This window comes from Ahaetulla prasina, chromosome 3 (genome assembly GCF_028640845.1).
Source record: "Ahaetulla prasina isolate Xishuangbanna chromosome 3, ASM2864084v1, whole genome shotgun sequence".
Classification (NCBI taxonomy): Eukaryota; Metazoa; Chordata; class Lepidosauria; order Squamata; family Colubridae; genus Ahaetulla; species Ahaetulla prasina.
The window spans coordinates 127,346,061-127,366,275 of NC_080541.1; the positions used below are offsets into that span (position 1 = coordinate 127,346,061).

Sequence of the window (20,215 nt, forward strand, 5' to 3'; positions counted from 1 at the left end):
CAGAATGCAAGAGCCTTCAGAAACACTGGGCCCTTGATGGAGAGGGCTGGGCCAAAGAACATGCTGACATGCTATTTTTGTCCCATGGGTATGCAAGATGTGCTCCAATACACACCTGTCCTTTCTTTGGTTCTTGGGGCTTGGCAGGGGAACTAGAAACCACTGAAACCAACAAGGGAAAAATAAAACATGTCCCAGTTACTGCAGTGGGCTGAAAAATCAAAGCAGCAGTTAAAATTTCCAGAAGACACAAGCTAAGAAGCTGCAGACAAAACAAAGTGCATTCCCAGTATGAAGCTGAAAATAAATTATAGCTTTTTAAAAAAAGTTCTGTCTTTTTTTAACCAACAGGGAAAAGAGAGAGGAATTCAAGCTTGGTCATCTGGTCTAGTTGTGGCCCAGTTTATTAATAACAGAAGCATTTTCTGACATTTTAATATTACAGGGTTGTTTGTAGAGAGAATTATTGTGTGTGTCTGGCTCCTTTACAATCTTCATATGTTAAGCCAAGCAGCTCACTATAATTCTTGTCAGTTCTCAGTTCATCTGTTAAATGCCATAATGGAGAAGAGGTGAAAATATTTTTCTGGTATCTGGTGTCCTCGTTTTCAACTTCATATCTACTTTCTCTTGTAAAATCATCATCATCATCAATCATGATAGTATGTTTTAGTTTGCTAAGGTTCTGTTGATACGTGAGAAATAATAAGTATTTCTATTATTATTCAAATAGTGTTGAAATTTATTTATGATATTTTTAAAAAATTTTGATGCTCTCTTTATGTGTGATAATGTTACAGGATATCCAAAACTCTCCTGAACTCACAATTTTTAAATGTGGCTAGTCAATGGCTCCTTACCAGCTTGGCGACTTGAGAAGGCAAGAACAATGATATCATCAAAGGTCCAGGTATAGTCTTGGTGTGGGGGATAAAATGCCAGCTTATCTGATGCCTCTTTTCTCAGATCAATCAAGAATGTGGAATGTACCATTGGGACCGCAAAGCAACCAGTTCTCTTCCATTCCCTGATCAGAGGATAATCTGGTGTCCTCTTGTAATAGCCCTAAAAAAAAGAGTATATAGTATTAAACTCTTCTTTTAAGTCTTTTGCTTATAACAAATGACTTTGAGCCTGCTTTCAATGTATTTATTCAAATATCTGACCATAAGATGAAAGCTATCTAAGCTATTGTTACATTCAACACAGAGTATATGTCAGGCTTCCCCAAACCACGAAAGACATGTTGTGATTCTTCCAAGTAGATTTCTTTACTGTTTCTCACCTATAGACAGAATCTTGCCAAAGTAAAGTATGCTACCATTCCCACAAAGCACATACTCTGGGAACTATTAGGCAGAAGCATCTTCACTCTCTTTCCCTCATGCAAACTCTCTGAACTGCTCCTCTGGAATGCATTCCTTTCTTCCTAGAAATCCGGATAACATTCATCACACGATTAATGATGGGATTCTCCTTTGGTTAAGACAAAGATTTATAAGATGCCCAATAAATGTTATCCCCCTCTAGGTAGCTCTACTTGATACGAACTGGCAATTATTTTGTGCTAGTTATGTGACTAGCTCTTTTAGTTATATAAACAGCTATCTAACAATACATTCTAGAAACACAACTTTCTAGAACATTCTAGAAATAGTGTTCCAAGAGGCAAAGGTATCATGACAAAAACAGAGATCTGAAGTCTATTCCAAAATATGACTCAAAAAAATAGTCAAGCTGAAACAGAATTCACAGAATGGTGAAGAATCAAGATGTTTTCTCTCTTTATTGACCTGTCTTAGCTATCTCTCAACAGTGTACAGGGACTTAATGGGGCTGTTCCTAGTTCATAGGAATATAAACCTAGAAATGTACGCAAGCCAAGTTAACTAGCCAACATCATGCCAAACAGGAGGAGGTTTGGCTTCTTGTTCCATAAAACAGTTGACACATCCTATTCCAACTGCACATCTGAATTAATATATAAATCAGAAGTTAATTCCCAGAAGGGAAAGTCATAAAATAAGAGTGAAAGTCACTGGACTGAAAGTACAATATAAAAACTGGAGAAGGAGAAAAAAATGGTCCCCAAGTTGCTACTATATTTTAAGACTCTTCCCTTAATGGCTTAATTTTACTGCACAACAGTATTTGCATAAGATGCAGTTAAACGGCTTTGAAATAATGTTAACATAAATTTGTAGATGCGACTCTCCAGGCTGGAGGGACACAAGTATATGGGCCTTTAGTCTGATTTACCAGAGTTATCTTTCATTCATATATCCATACCTCTCGCCTGGACTACTGCAATGCTCTCTACATGGGGCTCCCCTTGAGGGGCATCCGGAGACTTCAGCTAGTTCAGAACGCGGCTGCGCGGGTTATTGAGGGAGCGTCTCGGAGCTCCCACATAACACCTATCCTGCGCAGACTGCACTGGCTACTTGTTGTTTTCCGGGTGCGCTTCAAGGTATTGGTTACCACCTTTAAAGCGCTCCATGACTTAGGACCGGGCTATCTACGGGACCGTCTACTGCCGGCTTCTATCTCCCATCGTCCAGTACGTTCCCACAGAGAGGGACTCCTCAGGGTGCCGTCAGCCAAACAGTGTCGACTGGCGGCCCCCAGGGGGAGGGCCTTCTCTGTGGGAGCTCCGACCCTGTGGAACGAACTTCCCCTCGGACTTCGACAATTACCTGACCTTAGGACCTTTCGCCGCGAACTTAAAACTTATTTATTTCGTATGGCTGGACTAGCCTGATTTTTATTTTTATTGGATGGGTTTTTAAAATTTTGTGATTTTACGGGGGAGTACGTTTTTTAACATTTTGGGCATTTAAATTAGTTTTTTAAGGGATGTTTTTAATTATTGTGTGTATTTATATTTTATCTGCCTGTTCACCGCCCTGAGTCCTTCGGGAGAAGGGCGGTATACAAATTAAAATATTATTATTATTATCATTATTATTATATGATTTCTATCTTATTTATATGTTAAATCACATTCTTGTTTTTCCCCTTGAGGATTGAAAAAGAAATCCAAATTCTCTTGGATGCCATCTGTTTTCCTTTGCTCATGTATCTTGTTTAAATAAATAAAACAGTAACAATACTTGCCTGAGGTGTCATTCCACACCAGAAGTTAGAGTAAAGAGTTCGAGATTCAAGCATTGGGGCCACAAGAGTTTTATTCTCTGCTATCATGAGATTCAATACTTCTGAGTTTGTCAGAAAATTGTCAGTATCGATGAACTAGAAAAATGGGAAGGAAAAAATGTTAAATTTTATCCAACTAAATTCTACTGAAAATAAAGCAGTTTTGATGTTCTTTTAATCACAAACTGGATTTTAAAAGCTACAACTTTTTGAATTCTTGTGAAGCAGCAAAAAGAACATAATGAAGATATTTCCATCAGAAATCTTTCATCAGAACGAGCTTTTTACGAAATGGGTAAAATCTATATACATTTCACAAAAGGCACACATAATGGGGAATGAAGAAAACTTGTGAGATACAAGAAGGGACTAGTCAAAGATGTCCTGTGTCAACATTGTTATTTCCGTTAGCTTTGGAAATATTGAATAGAGATATAAGGAGAGATAGGAGAATTGTTGGAGTGCGGATTTAAAGAGAATCTTATAAATAACAGGCATGCATGGATAACCTAGTGATAATCTTGGAATATACTCTGGATGACAGCAACAATTAAACTGGAATTTCTATCATTAAACGAAGAAGTCATAAAATACTGGGTGTCTGCATCATGTAGCAACTGCAATCCTGGCATTCCTAGTTACAGTGAACTGAGAATCATAGGGAAGGAAGAAAGGGAGAGAGAGAAGGAGGAAAGGAAAGGAAAGGAAAGGAAGGAAGGAGGGAGGGAGAGAGGGGGAAGGAAGGAAGGAAGGAAGGAAGGAAGGAAGGAAGGAAGGAAGGAAGGAAGGAAGGAAGGAAGGAAGGAAGGAAGGAAAGAAGGGAGGGAGGGTTTTTAACTTACCATGACATAGTCAGACCACTTTTCCCTTGCAGTTCTCAGAGCAGCCTGCCTTAGTTTCATCACATGAGTGAATCTGGAATTTGGCCAGTGCTTCGGTCCAATTTCCTCTGGGTAAAACCTAACAAATGAAGAGAGTAAAAGAAATCTGTGTTTTCTGCCAGGCTGAGTATGATTTTTTTTCTTAGTTCAGTATTTTAATTAAAAAAATAAATCAATCAGGTGGAACAAATCTAGTCAGTCACCTCAAATGCTCCCAAAAGGTTAGAGCAGAAAATGTGAATGATGCTTCTGAGCAAACACTTCCAAATTTATTCCTGGAGGGTGTACCAAGGACTTACTGGAACATACAGCTTCACTGCACTGCTTGTCCTATATGAGTGCTTGTGAATGACAGCGAACTGTACATAAATATGTTTTTTTTTTATTCCATAGGCCTAGCACTCTAGATTGGTACATCACACCTAAGTTTGCATGCAGAATTCCATCCAGCGATGGACCTTTACAGCATAAACAGCTTGATAAAGGATTATGAAAAGTCATAGACAAAAGATTGTTAACAAACTGCTTATGAAGAGAGAAAACTCCATATAAAATACTACCAGATGCACAATAAATGATGGGATAACCATCATTTGCACAGCCATATTGTACATTCTCAAAAATCACTGGCTGACCAAGAAGCAGAATGTGGGCTACTCCTTTTCTAGGCTGATCCAGCTGGGTAAAAGCAACGTTTTTAGATCTCTTTTTAGATGACACAAGCTTTGCTGGTATTTTCTTTACCAGGAAAACCGCTAATACCAAAAAGCTAACCACACTACTGTAGTGGCGTAGTGGTTAGAATGCAGTATTGCAGGCTAACTCTGCCTACAGCCAGCAGTTCAGTCCTGACTACCTCAAGGTTGCCTTGCCCTTCCATCCTTCCGATATCGGTAAAAAGAGGATCCAGATTATTGGGGGCAATATGCTGACATTACAAACCGTTCAGAGAGTATTGCTTTGATCTGCAACCTCTATGTCTGAAAATAATTCTACTTGCGACCTGTAAAATAGCCCTGTGCAACACAGGGTTTGTGTGTATGTGTGTGTGTGTGTGTGTGTGTGTGTGTTTACCTTTCAGGTGCCTTCTTTGCTATCAGCAATAATAAAGCAGGAGAACTTTTTAAAGATATTCTTAAGATGCAATTCTCTCTGAATTTATTAGGAATTTGTAGGACTGAGTGCAATGAGCTTGCTTATAAATAGCTATTGTACAGCTAGTTGTCTTATATCAGGGGTCCCCAACCCCCAGTCCATGGACTGACACCGGTCCATGACATGCCAGAAACTGGGCTGCACAAACAAGTGAAGACTCATCCGTGGGATGCAGGCAGCATACAAAACCAAATCCCCTCTGATCGATGGAAAAACGTCTCTCCAAAATCTTTTGGCGCCCAAAAGGCTGGGGACCACTGCATTATATTATTCCACCATTACCTGCAAATTGCAACAGTGGTTAACAAAACAGATTCTACATACACAGCTAAAGTTTATCTTGTCTAGGTGGTCCTGTTTGTTTACTACTACTTTTCAGGACAGACAGAAAATTACTGTGAGGCAAACCTCAAAAACAAAATCACGCACACTTTCAATATCCTGCTTAGGCATTTTGAACAGGAGATGTGTTCTGTAGTAGTGCCAAGATTTGGCACGGAAGCCTAGCACAGCAAATTTTCCTGGCAAATTTCTGTCTAGATTGAAAGAAGTTAAGAATATAATATGAGTCATGCAAGATCAAAGCAGAGGCCTTTCGGATGGACATTTGGTTCCCCAAATGTCTTCTGGAATTTCCGAAGCAAAGATTTGTGGCTCCCAATGCTGGTGGCAAAATATAATCAGTTGATTGATGGCCATTGGTAGCCTTACCGTCCATGGCAATAACTTTATCCTTCAGTTAAATAATTATTGGAATAAAGCTGTGTGTGTATTTTATTTAAAAATTTAGTAGAAATTCAGAATATAATGACACAACAGAGAATTGCTAATTGCAGCAGCATCCATAGGAGGTAAACAGGGGACCAGAGATACACAAGGAGTATTGTAGATTCACAATGCAAGCGTCATTCCTTTCTCTACACCTATTGCAATGTTACACTGTTTGCCCCAAATGGATAGCTCTTGAGACACACAGTTACCTCCCTGCCTTTGCCATTTTGATGAAAGCCACAACACTGACACATCCTTTGCTGGTGTTCTCTTCACCAGGGCATCCATTAATACAAAAAAGCTAACCTCACTACTGAGCACTGGCACATATAATGCCAGTGGAGCTGTGGTGGCGCAGTGGTTAAAATGCAGCATTGCAGGCTAACTCTGCTCACAGCCAGGAGTTCGATCCTGACCGCCTCAAGGTTGCCTTGCCCTTCCATCCTTCTGATATCAGTAAAATGAGGACCCAGATTATTGGGGGCAATATGCTGACATTATAAACCGTTCAGAGAGTGTTGTAAAGCACTATGGAGCAGTATATAAGTCAAAGTGCGACTCCCATTGCTACTGACGTAGTAGCAGGAATCAATAATCCAGGAACACCTTACTCTATGTAAATAACTCGCCAATGTCATGTGCTGAATTAGGCCAACTTTCTTAGAACACCAGGCCAATGGAGAGGTATAGTTTAGTTCTTCCCTCCCTCCTGCCCCAGCAGGCCGAACAAAATAAGAAATTCAAAGTTGAGCTTCAGCTGAAACTCCAAAACCATCTTTTTCTCCAAATAGCCAATCAAATTTATCCTTGGAGTTGTCCAGAACTCCCCCACTGCTGTAGCCAGATTTGGAAAAGACCATTGGCACAGCTGACCATTGGCACATGGAGGTAACATGACATCAGACACCATTTCTGGAGGCAACTCTGTGTTGAATGGGGAAAAGGCAGGCAGAGAGATGATTATGGAATCCCCCATTTTTCCCAGCACAAGGAAAATGTCTACTTAGCAACCCGATAAAACCTCTGTTATGTGTATGGTAGGGAGCCATATAATTCTCAATTCACCACCCATTAAGCAAGTATCGGGAGGATTCTAAGGAGAAGAAAACCCACCTATTTTCAAAATATGTCAGGTCAGCCAGGAATTTTAATCCCAACCTGCATTCCCAAGCTTAATGTGCTGACATTTGTTCCACCAAGTAACCTAGAAATTACATTTCTTCGCTGCAATACTTACTGAGGGTCATCCATTGGCCTCCATTCGACATAGTGGTATAGTTTTTGTACATTCTTCAGCCATTCTCGCAGCATGGCGGTTGTGTTGTCAATGTTATGATCAGTGGCCACCCTAAGGAGAAAGAATAGGCATAAAAAACAATTACCTGCATTTACGTCGTTTCTATCACCTCTTTCAAAAGGCAACTGCTGGCTGCCAGCAGATACACTATTAAGACTTTCCTGAAAAAAGAAGATATACTAGACTGCACCTTCTCTAGGGCACTAACCTCTGCAGCAGCATTTCAAAAGGATATTGACAAGAATCAGAGAATCCTAGAGCTGGAAAAAGCCATTATGTCTACCTTCCAGCTCAACACAATAATCCAAATTAAAACATTCCAGACAGATGACTGTCTAGTTTCTGCCTGAAAATAACCAAATCAAGGGGAGCCATTCCGGGTCATTAGTTCCAATGTTGAACTGTTCATAGTTCACTGGGTAAGTTTTAGTTTTGAACAATTGCATACTAATAAAGGTCAGGATAATTCATCAGTTGAAACAAAGTAATTAGGTTTTGTCTGAACACAATACCATTAACATTTTTAACAGACACATGCTCATATTCATATATTGTTTATGCTTATGAACACTGTGTGAATTAAACTAATAACCCATAGGCAGGGCAGAGAGAGGGGCAAAGAGTAAAACTCTGGTAAGGACTGCTCACAAGCCCAGGATTTCTGTATCTGACAAATAAGGCTGACAAAGATTGAAGCCTGCAGCTACTTTGGAGCAATATCATTCTCTTACAAGATCAGAGAGATTACTTATGAATAGTATCTTTCTATTCAATTCAAATTACAAAAGGTACATTTTTCGCCAATCCACTCTGATGAGGGTACCCAGTCCAGAAAATCATCTGTCTTTCTATTCTGCTTGAGGACACATTACATATTATCTACCTCCATAGTTCTACAAGATCAGACTAGACGAGGGGTGTCAAACTCGATTTAATTGACGACTGCATCAGGGTTGTGTTTGACCTCAGAGGGCTGGGGTGGGTGTGGCCAGCTTGATGTCACTCATATAGGGGGCACCTGTTGCAGTCTGAGCAAAAACGGACTGTTGAGTTCTGTTTTCGCCTGCGACGGCCTCCTCCAATCCTCTATCAGAGAAAACGGAGCTCGGGAGGGTCGCTTGCAGTCCTTGCGAGCTGTTTTCACTGGCAAAAGCATTGTAGGCCGGTCCTTTGCTGTTTCCAAGGCAGCCCCATGGGGCAGTTCTAAGCAGCCTGCGGGCCAGATCCGGCACCCAGGCCTTGAGTTTGACACCCCTGGATTAGACCAACTAAGGGCAGAGCCTTTATCTTTTTAAATTTGGCAAGTGACACGTGGTGAGCCGGAATATGATTGGTTCAGTTATTCCACACACACCCTAATTTTGAAAACAGCCTTCCCAGACACAAAGACCGTTGGTCCTCAGCCTGATAGCTCTACAATGTTGAGGAAAAAGGTTTTGCCCAGGGTTAGGCTTCACACCATTTTAATCAGCTTTGGTTGATCCTGTTTTATCCTATCCTGTCCACATGTAGTTTATAATATTTTAAAAGTGAGTGAGTGAATGAATGAGTGAGTGAGAGAGGAACAAAGGAAGGAAGGAAGGAAGGAAGGAAGGAAGGAAGGAAGGAAGGAAGGAAGGAAGGAAGGAAGGAAGGAAGGAAGGAAGGAAGGTGGGTTAAAGTCACACCTGGTGCATGTTCTGATTATATATGAAAATATCTCTTGTGACAGCTAGGAATATATATCTCCATGACTCCATGACTCTAATCTTCTTTATCATTTGATAGGATCTTGCAATTGAATTCGGTGGATCTAAGACAAGATCTGCTTATGGAAAGTTAAACCTTTTAAACTGGGGAGATGACAGCAATTAAGCCAACGACAACTCAGTGTAGAAACATACCAATTCCAGCATATCACCTTCTCTGCTTTATTGAAATAATAATTCCCCTGCTTCTTGGTATGGGGAAATATGGATGTAGAAAGTTTTACTGAAGCAGAAAGAAAGAAAGAAAAGAAAAAACTACAAGCACATCTGTGCTTCCATTTAACCTACCAAGCAGAGGAGAGAGATTATGAAAGAGACACAAGGCTTACACACATGTTCTCTTCATGGGGGTGGCAGAAAGTTTCTGGGTCATTTGTGATGTTATGTGAAAATGCTAGAATGGATAACTTTTCCAAGAGGAGATGAATACATTCACTGCAAACATGAAATTTCGAGCAGAATACAAAAAAGGCTGTTGCCAATTTGGATTTTGCATCTTCTTTATTAAAAAGGAATAACAAATGGGATCACGTTTTCATTTCTCCTTCACGCTTGTTTCATATGTCATATTTAGGATATTTGATTAATAGCCCATTGGTAGCCTTAGGATATTTGCTTCCTGCAAGTAATTAGGCACAAGATTTCAGACCTAAATTTTTGAGAGGTCATTTTTCTAAAAGTCATGGCTCTAGCCCTTGTGTTAGAAAATATACTCCTAAACAGATGAAGAACATTTCTACAAGCCAAACTGTTGTGAAATAGTTCTATTTAAAAGCAGTAAGCATATTATCATGTATACAAATTCCTCTACATTTAATTTTTTTTCTCTTTACAATGGCATACAATCCAATTTTACTACTCATTCTTGTAGCCATCATCTCTTGTCAGTACTCTCTGAAAAGAAATAAGGGAGGGAGGGAAGGGAAGGGAGGAAGTTTTTGGAACAAGTCATTTATAGGTTGAGACCAGTGGTGGGATTCAGCCAGTTCGCACCACTTCGAGAGAACCGGTTGTTAACTTTCTGAGCAGTTTGGTAAACTGGTTGTTGGAAGAAATCATTAGGGCAGAGAACCGGTTGTTAAATTACTTGAATCCCACCGCTGGTTGAGACTGACACTTAAAGCATGATATCCAATCAGATATTTATCTTACTGAAAGGTAACGAAAAGAAGAGGAACATTCTTATTTGGCAATAAAATGGCTGACAGTAGCAATTTTGTATTTAACAAATAGAGCGTTATGACATCTAGATAATATTCAGCAAATTGGTCAGAGAATTAACGAAAACATTCCCTCTTTTTTCCATGTGTACATCCCTGTTTTGAGCCTCTGATTATTTGCTTTGTGACTCGTGTCAGGGAGCAGAGAACAGCCTATTTTGCTATTTTTTTAATCCTGCTAGGAAAACTACCTTAATTTCTACCAAAAGAAACACTTTGTGCTTCCTGGTTTCCAAGATTAAGTACCACATTGTGGTTTATGCAGAACAGGGAGAGAAAACACACCCCTAATACAAACATAAATGTTTATTCCCCTATTTCCCCAACATAATATGAAATGTAATACCCTTATTAGTTTGGGTAGGATATAGGATACACAAAAAACGTGCTCCACTAATTATTGTGGGCAGAGAAACATTACAGAAAAACAGTAAAATTAAATTCCAGTACACCTGCACATCATAACGATACCAAAGAAAATTTTGAAGGTTTCAGTGATATAAACAAAGCAATCACTATGACATTTGTGTAGGGTGAGCAAAAGGTATGTTTTCAATATTTTGTTACACTTTCAAAATACTATATTTTTCCTCATTGTGGGGAGTGGGATCAAGATTCAGGATTCATCTTCTATTCACAGCAGGAAAAGTTTCAGTTAGACATTTTTTAAAAGTCAAAAAAGTATATGTTTCCACTAGAGGAACCTCTTTAGATTTGCTCCAGAGAATAACACATGTGCTACTCTGGTTATTTATAAAGGATACTCCATTCAATTATTTGCTGCGTGTTTTACCCCGTTTTAAAGCTGCTTACAAACAAGCATTAACAATCAAAAGGTATTATGCAGCAACTATTTTGCATTCACCTTAGTAATGAAAGGAGAAATGAAAACTGCAGCAGAAGCAGCTAATGTGGAAAAATATAGAAAGCTTGCCAATGGAATACAACTTTGTTTGACCAGCTCACAAAAACCGTAAGATTTCAGCAACTACGCTGTGATTGCACAACAGAAGACTTATGGGGAGGCGCATCTGGCCAACAGTAGTCAGATTTCTAATTCTAAACAAACAAATATGTAAGACTACAGATGCCATAAAGAAAAAAATAATAACAGGATCAAAACTCATAATCCTCACTCAGAACTGCCAACAGTTTGCTTCACCAAAGAAAAATAATACTTCCCAGGAATTAGAGATTTGTATGTCTAGTTTTCTAACTCAGCCAAGGAAGCACCAATCTAGTCTTCACTACTGAACAACTTCTAGATGTGTTGCAACTACATCACCCAGAATTCCCAATCAGTATAATATTATTGGAAGTTCTGAGTTTATTAACTATGGATCAATCATGCTATAGTTTATTAAATATGGATATTGCTTTGCTTGTTCAAGTGTGTGATGCGTGAATCTAGTATCAGAAGGGATTTCATTAGGGTACCATCCCTATTGCTGCAAATCTTCCCACATAGCATGGTGAAAGGCTGGTCTTACTCATCCAGGTACCTCTCCAGATTTACAGGTAGTATCACAATCAGGGGCATCCACAATGAAATGATTTTAAAAAAAACAAGGTCATAGCTGAAGTCCGTCCCTTTTTGTGTGCCACATGTCAGAATTAAAAAGAGTGGGTCTTCAATTGTGCAGACCGCAACTGCACAATTGAAGCCCTGCCCTTTTTAATTCTGTCCTGTCACACACAAAAGGGGATGGATTTCAACCATGCAATCGCAATCACTATTTTCTCTTTGATTTATTTAATTTTACCCCTTTCCCTGATGTCTCCAATCATAACATCTCAGAACAGTTATCTACACCGGCATTTTCTACAAGTCACTTAAGAGGTGTAATTTTTCCAGGTTTCTGTAGAAACCCAAGGGTAAAAATTGCCAGTTGATTTTAGGAATAACAAAACTTTATTAAAATTGTTACAGAGAAAGATAGAAACAGAAACTAATATACAGAATAAAAAAAGAAGAAGGGAAAAAGAGGGAACAAAGCCAAAAGTGCACAAAAGAAAAAAGAAAGAAAGTCTAGTTTCCAATTTTTATAGCTATTTTTAAATGTAAATATAATTTTACCTCTTACTCTATGATTTCATCATAATTTTTATTTCTTCTATAATCATTTTTAAATAATCAAAACTGTAAGTCATAAGTTCATCTTTTTCTGTTTCATCCAAAAAGTTTATAAAACTTTCCAGTCAACCATAAAATTATCTAATGTCTTTTTCTCTTATCGAAGAAACCAATTTGGCCATCTACCCATCTCCAGGAACCATTCCTCCACTGTGGTAATGCAATCTCCCTGCAATTTACCTAATTTTAGGAAACTCTTAAGGCAGATATCAGGGAGGAAAATGCTGCACTGAATCTGATATGCACAGATTGTACTTAATTTACTTTCAAGGCCCTTTTAGTCTGCTTGTCAATGAGACTAATTTCAGTCTAGATAGGAGAAAGCTTCCTTTTCTCTAAGGAGAAACTAACAGTTTACTTACAAACCTCACAGTAAGTTAATGTTGACTTTCTTTAAAGCAAGTCTTCCTTCATTTCATAGTTCTCAAGGTGACAAATTCCTTCAGACACTCTGCTCTTAATTTTACTTTCCCCTTGAAGATCTATTCTGACAAGGAGAATGGTTCTCAGAAGAGAGTTACAGGGGAGAAAAAATCCTTTTAAAACTCATAATTGCAGGCTCAAATACCAGCCTGTCACTATTAGCCTTCCTATCCTAAATGATGTATGTAATGAGCATTTTTAATCTCTCACTTTTCCTCATCAGGCATTTTCCAGTCTGATAGCATAGCTTCAGGTAATTGAAGTAATCAGGTAATTCACTGTCAGTAAATATTTTCAGGAATACCAGTCACTGGGGCTTTTGAAAAATCTATCTAAATTTTTTGTTTCAAAAAACAAAACAAAACATTTTGAAACAAAAAATTTAAAAGCACACAACCAGCATGCTGGCTAGGGAATTGTGGGAGTTGAACTCCACACATCTTAAAGCTGTCAAGGTTTGAGAAACCCGGCTTTTAAGAATTTGGCCAGTGAGGAGCCTGTGAATGTCATGCCAATCACAATGCATCTACATCAGGTGTAGTCAACTTTTTTATACCTACCGCCCACTTTTGTATCTCTGTTAGTAGTAAAATTTTCTAACCGCCCACCGGTTCCACAGTAATGCGCCGTGTATCATCATCTGCACATGCCTCTCGCACATCGTAGATTGGGTTTGTGGGGCGGGGGGTGCCGGCTACCAGCTCTGCTTGTCTGTTACAGCTGGGTGGTGTGGGGGGAGATGTGCAAGCTATTCTGGGACAAGGCTCTTTTGTTTGCGGTTGCACTATAGCGCCATTTAGTTTCACTTACGTAACGTGAACTAAACTTATGCGCGGGCGATACAAATAGTATATTTTCAGAAATTTAAATTGTCACAGGGAATTTTATGAAAACCTAATGAAAATGTCTTTAAATAATGCTATGAATTTTTTTTTTAAAGTCAATTAAATTAAAAAAAAGGAAAGTGTTTCAGTATTGGACAGAACCCCTACTGCACCATGAAAGCTGGAACGCCCACTAGTGGGCGGTAGGGACCAGGTTGACTACCACTGATCTAGATGAACCCCACTAATCTTGAAATCCTGCCAGGTAGTGAAATTTTGCAAAAACATGCCATTCTTGCACAAAATCTCATGAAGGTTTGGATATTATTTGATATCTATACAATGTACAAACACGAATTCAACATACTGGCTGGAGGAACTCTGGGAACTGACATTATAAAGGCATTAAACACGGCATTAAAGTTTTAGCATCTTATGCAGATATTTTTTTAAAAAGATATCTGGAAAGATAAACAAGCACAAAATCCTTTACAACCAATATATGTACCGGGATGAAATACAGCCCCTTCTATCTGGATAGCACTATACGGTAGGGCTGACTGCGCGAAGCCGCGCCCACACGCACGAACGTCATGACGTCTCTTTTTTGCGATGATTTTCAGCCTCTCTGTGTGCATATTTGCGAATCGGTAGGGAAGGTAAGTGAATATGATATGTACCCTGATATGTACCCATGCTTAACTCACTCTCCTCCCATCCCAACTCATGATCAATATTGCAATTTTCCTGAGGCAGATCAGACTTATAGTCAGAGGCATCCACAGGATCTGATGCTTTCATCACAATGACCACAGCACAACTCCTAGTGCACTGCAAGCTCTCTCCCTTTTGCATATGCACGCAACATCACACCATATATACAAAAGAGCAAAGCTTGCTAACACCTGTTTTAGTGAACCTTCAGGTTCCCAGACCAAGAATGGAGACCAAAATATCACCTCTCCCATCAGCTCCTCAATGCCCTTAAGCTACAGCTCATTGCAGAAAAAGTGCAATAAATTACACAAAGGTAAACATTCTGCTGTAAAATATACCTGCATAGATTCCATGTACAATTAAGTTTACACACCTTAGAGCTACATAAGCATAATTCCAACAGATAGAGTATGTCTATGTATATCTAAGACTGCAAGCGAGTAGACCTTGATGATCTAATCAGAATCAGGGATTGGCTAGCACAGCAAGAGAAACATTGCCAAAATCAGTCCGTTTTAATTCTGACGTCAGTTATATTCCTGTGGTGCAACTTCTTGGAAAATTACCTTAAGAAGCAGTCAAGGCATAGTTAGTTCTTTAGCCCTCTGCATTTCTAAACATGACTCTGCATTTTCCTCTCCTGAAAGGTACGCCTGTCTGCTGAATAAAAAAGCAGGAACAAATTGAGTCTATACTAACTAAAAGCATAGACAGAGGAGCAAAAAGCTGAATATTGTTTCTGGAAGTGGAGAATGCTATGACTACAAAACATTGTACCTAATGGGCTACTCTACCTAAAGTCATATGCTTTGATAGTAGGAGGAAATTTCACAAGAAGCACATCCAAAATTACTATCTGGAATCCTTCTTTTACTCTCCTCAAAGATCATCCCTTAAAGGTCTGAACTGAAGGACTTCAGGATTTTGCTTCATAATAGCTTGCTTTCTTTTTTCCTCATTCTTTGTTACACCTTGTCTGTCAAAGAAACCTGGGGGTACAGGCTGAATTCTGTACAATTCTATTTTCAGTTAAAGCGGTCCTTTGCTATGGATTGAACAATGTTAATAATTTATTGAAAGTAGCAACAGCTTTTTTTTAAAAAAAAATTTTGGGGGGGGGGAGAGATTTGAGAGGAAGTTACTGGCAGGAATAAAATGCCTCTGAATTCTATCTTTAAAACCTCTCCTGAATGACCTTTAACAATTTTGCAGTTGATTATTTATTATTAAAAGTTAGAAGTGGAGGTAACTTATCTCCTAGCCTCATGCTTCCATTTCTAGTCTTATTTTAAAAATAAATCAATTAAGTATCATGCTGTTAAAATCAGCCATTTTGCCAGCAAATATTGTCAATCTATCTTGGGTTTGCTTGAGGACCAAAAATGGTGTATTGGGGTGGGGGACTGCACACAGTCTGTGAGCCACAACTGTCTATCTTTCCACAAAGCTACGAACCACAGTTTACAAACCACAATGGTGGGTTCATACAACACTGTCGAACAAGTTTAATGGCGTGTGAATGATTAGAGTTTTAACAGTCTTCCTCAACCCTGTACCTTCCAGCAGTGTTGCAATACAATTGATTTAAAGATCTTTCTTTATATGCTAAACTGAAGCACCAAATTCTGAATCTTATAGACTTTCACATATATCTATGAAGGAAGGACACAAGAGATATTTTATACAGGGCTTTGCAATGGGAAACATAAGTCAGTTTCAGATTTATCTCCACTTACTGTATTATCTTCCAGAGTTTAACAACCCATTCTTTAATCCTCAATCTAACTCTTGATTCTCCAGCCTCATTCTTGACTTTGTGCAAGAATTTGCACTAAGGTCAAATATCTCTAGCAAGATTCCAGAGATTAAAGAGAAGGATTAATTAAATTCGCTAAACAGCAGAGATTTCCTTTTCTGAAATAATATCTACTAGGAGGAAGCATATATTCTAGGGCTGTTGTACCCTCTGAAAGACATGGCATGGCTGCTCCAAAGCGCCCTGCCCCAGGTCCTCTCCACATGTACGTTGCCTGGCATTCCCAAGCTTTCAGAGAAAATATGGTATGTGCAGGCACATGCAGATGACCACAGAGCATCTTCAAAACAGCTGTGCTAAGCCTTGTAAGACTGCGTCAATGCTTCAAAGAGAAAATGCTTTGCATGATCCTAACATTTTCCACAATTTTCCCCAAACTCTGTACAATATAATTTCCACAACATGTGCCTTTTTACAGAGATGCATATGAAACAATGACAACAATGAAATCCAAACTCACCACCCCTGAAATATATGAACTAACCTGGCCAGTGGGGAGAAATTTACTCAATTAATTAATCCCATCCTATTTTTGGTCAAACAATGAGGCAATCTTCAAGGTGGCAGAAGTTGGTGTCAATGTTCTATTTTTGTGTTCTTGCTAAGATTCATGTTTTGGACATGCAAAACTGTCACAGATTACAGTGGTCTTCAGGGGTGGTCGAGGACCTTTTGTCTATTAAATTGCCAGACCATTTGGTAAAATGGACTATCTTACCATTGAGTCACAAAATATTATGGGATATGTCAACTACTAAGGTCTGCCCTAGACCAGCAATTCCTGAATACTTTGGTCTCTGAACACCTCTACGTTCCTAAAGATTACTGAGGATCTCAAACACCTTTGGTTTATGTGGGTTATGTCTATCAATATTTACTGTATTAGAAATTAAAACAGAAATTTTAAAAGTATGTATTTATTTGTCTGAAAAACGTGTCAGGGACTGAGAACTACTGCCCTTGGATTATTAAGTAAATCCAGATTGGAATAGAGAGCCTATTCTTATTTTCAGTGGCAAGCAGACCCCATAATTAATGTCATGAAACCAAGAAAACTTAAGAATGAATAGACACTGTTTTACCATTCAGCTGCACAGGGATCTGGTTGCACAGATTATTAGGCGGTTCTCCAGATTAAACAGAAGAGAAAATTTGCTTCTTAATGTTACACAAAAGAACAGCTTTGTTGAAGAAATGAATGTCATTTCATGTCTTTTGGGATGAAATGTTGTACAAGTGCTTCTTAACAATAATGGACTAATTTGCACCTGCTTTCAGCAAAGCTGAGTTTACCAATATCCTTTTCCTTCTCCTCTCGTCAGAATACCAAGTCTGCAGAATGAATCCCTTTATCTATTTCTATCCAGATATTTATGTATTTTATTTAAAATACTCTACCCATCTTTAAACTAGAACTCTGAATTTTGATTTGTGTATTTAACACATTGATATAACTAAACGTGACTCTGGGCAGCATACAGTTAAAACAATATAACAAATATCACAACACTTTAAAAACAATGGTTATATACAAACAACCAAGCCATAAATTAGCCAATAATATTTTAGTCTAATGAGTGTGTGAACTGACCCATATAGTTAGTCTATAATTTAGTGTCATGAATACAACCATAAAATTGGTCTGAGTCAACTACAAGTCCAGAGGTATATAAGTCATGTAAAGACAGTCAGTAAGATACCCTCTTCCACCAGCAAGTCAACTTAGGGGAGGAGAAATAAAATGGCAACAGTTGAATGGGGGCAATACAACCCAATAAGGATGTCTATAAGATCTTGGCAGGGGCATCTTGTTGGATAGTCCTCACGGTCTTAGCAAGCCTTCTCTTGCGTGCTATAAACAGAATATTTGAACTCCAGTAGATCATAGGAATTTTCTCAGCATGATCCCTGTGAAGTAACACATTTAGGGAACTGAAAGTGTTTCTTCAGTTTTTGACTCACTTGCAAAAGTTTCTTTCATAAGAAAAGAAGGATGTTACTCCTGATATGAACAGAAATGTAAAAGGTAAATTGTCAGTTCACTAATGCTAGTAAAATATATATGTATACCTAAAGCCTTTAGCCAGTAAAGGTTAAACTCTTAACAACTATCACTCTTTTTTTTACATCGTATGTTTAGAGGCACAGCTCTGCAAAATTCCAATTACAACTCTATGCTCTGCAATGCTATGAGGCAATCTCAGTATTTCACCAGGGATTCTAAATATATTTTTGCAACCTCTGCATGTAGTTTCACTTCTTCATTCCGCACTCCTGTAGAGTCCATATTGTATGTATGATGATGTGTGCATGCCTAGCATATATGTACTTATGTACTGCAAAGATTCCTCTGGGATCCCCTATAAAGTACTTAAGCTCTCAAAAACAGGTATGCCACAGGCCTCCAACTACAGACCACCTTTGCTGCGCCCAGAATTTGCTTGAGATCACAAAAACTCAGCACCATTCTTTAGGATATTAATATTAATGGATGACTGGTTGCTCAAACTTTTTCTGCATTGAGCCTAAACATATCAGATTCAAAGAAAAGAGGCAACAGTTATGTCACTTGTGTTAAGAAATTAAAAGTTTCAGGGATAGGAGGGAATACAAAAAGGACCAGGAACCAGCAGAAAATCTGGGCTGGAGAATTCTGGGAGTTGAAGTCCACAAATCTTAAAGCTGCCAAGTTTGAAGACCTCTGTCTTAGGGGTTGAGAAGATGCAGGGATATATTTGTGTGAGGAGCATTTTGGATGCATATTTTGTGTGACACAGTGAATAAAATATAAGTTAAGGTTGTTCTAGACAGAATTGAAATGTAATTTTGGAAGGGTGAGTGTGTATGTGAGAGGCAGCATGTGGTTTCTTTGCAATATGAATGATTCAATAGAGAGGTTGTGTTTTTCAGATGAGAACCTGTCTTGTATGCAGGTTCTAGGGAATGTTATTTATCTTTCAACCTTAACAGTAAGCCTTTCTTTGAACTAGATGTTATGAGACCGGCTGTGTCCTCCATGGTAAGCATTTGGTAAACAGTTATTCTCTTATGACAGTCATTTTGTGGTCGCAGCCTTGACAAACTTTCGACATGTTCAAATGTGTTCCACAACCCCAAAATGGTCTAAAGAAGTTAGTAAAAGCTATCTTCTGCTCTAGTCTAGGTTGAATATTCTCTGCCCCCTCTCAATGTGTTGAATTCAATACAACTGACAAAAAAAACAACAACACCCTATTGTAGTGGTGGGGAGGAATAAGATACTAATCTCTAGGGCTAAGCATACCTGAAAATCATTTAGAATTATTCTGGATTTCATGGGAGCATGGTGCCTCTTTCTTATTCACTTAAGCAGCCTGATAGTTTTCAGACTTTTGCATACGTCAAAAAAAGATGCTACGGATTAAATAAATTACAGTTGATGAGACTTCTAAATTGGTAGCATGTTTTCTCAGAGACTTGCAGAAGCTTGGTAGAAGTCAGCTTGCCTAAAGCCCAATCAGCTAGGCCAGAGCCATGCGAATCACTTCAAACTATGAGCCCCACTTATCTCAATCCACACCAATATTGTTTTGTTCAGTGCACTTTCATCTCTGGTAATTACTATTTTCATTTATTTATCTATCTATAGCCTGCCTTTAATATTTTTACAAATGACTCAAGGCATTGAGCATATCTAACACACTTTCCTCCTCCTATTTCCCCCATAACAACAATCCTGTTGTGAGATGGGTTGGGCCGAGAAAGAGTGACTGGCCCAAGGTCACCCAGCTGGCTTTCTTGGCTACCATAGGGCAGGGCTTGAACTCACGGTCTGTAGCTTTCTAACCTAGTGCCTTAACCACTAAACCAAACTGGCTTTCTTTTAGTGCCACCTTCCCATCTTGCCACTAGGGATTCGATTCATTTTTTTCCTCCAGAACCCATTAACTGTAATGGCAGATGTAACTGAAAGAAATCATGTGTAGTTTCATGTGCATTTTTCATATGTATTTCTCTACACACCCTCTTTCAAAACACATTGGTCTATGAATTGGGTTTTCCTTTTTCTTTTTGTTAATGAATGCCATCACAGA

The 20,215-nt window shown here is 38.7% G+C and overlaps 1 protein-coding gene across 1 annotated transcript in view; it reads right to left on the reverse strand.

The window, feature by feature from the left end:
- Nucleotides 1-20,215, reverse strand: part of COLGALT2 (collagen beta(1-O)galactosyltransferase 2) — a 51,962-nt gene that overhangs the window by 16,601 nt on the left and 15,146 nt on the right. Inside the window, exons 2-5 of the mRNA XM_058175524.1 lie at nucleotides 7,201-7,311; nucleotides 3,999-4,116; nucleotides 3,118-3,252; nucleotides 861-1,065 (exon numbers count right to left, since the gene is read on the reverse strand). Of these exons, the coding sequence (XP_058031507.1) occupies nucleotides 861-1,065; nucleotides 3,118-3,252; nucleotides 3,999-4,116; nucleotides 7,201-7,311 (569 nt within the window). The remainder of the gene's footprint in view (nucleotides 1-860; nucleotides 1,066-3,117; nucleotides 3,253-3,998; nucleotides 4,117-7,200; nucleotides 7,312-20,215) is intronic.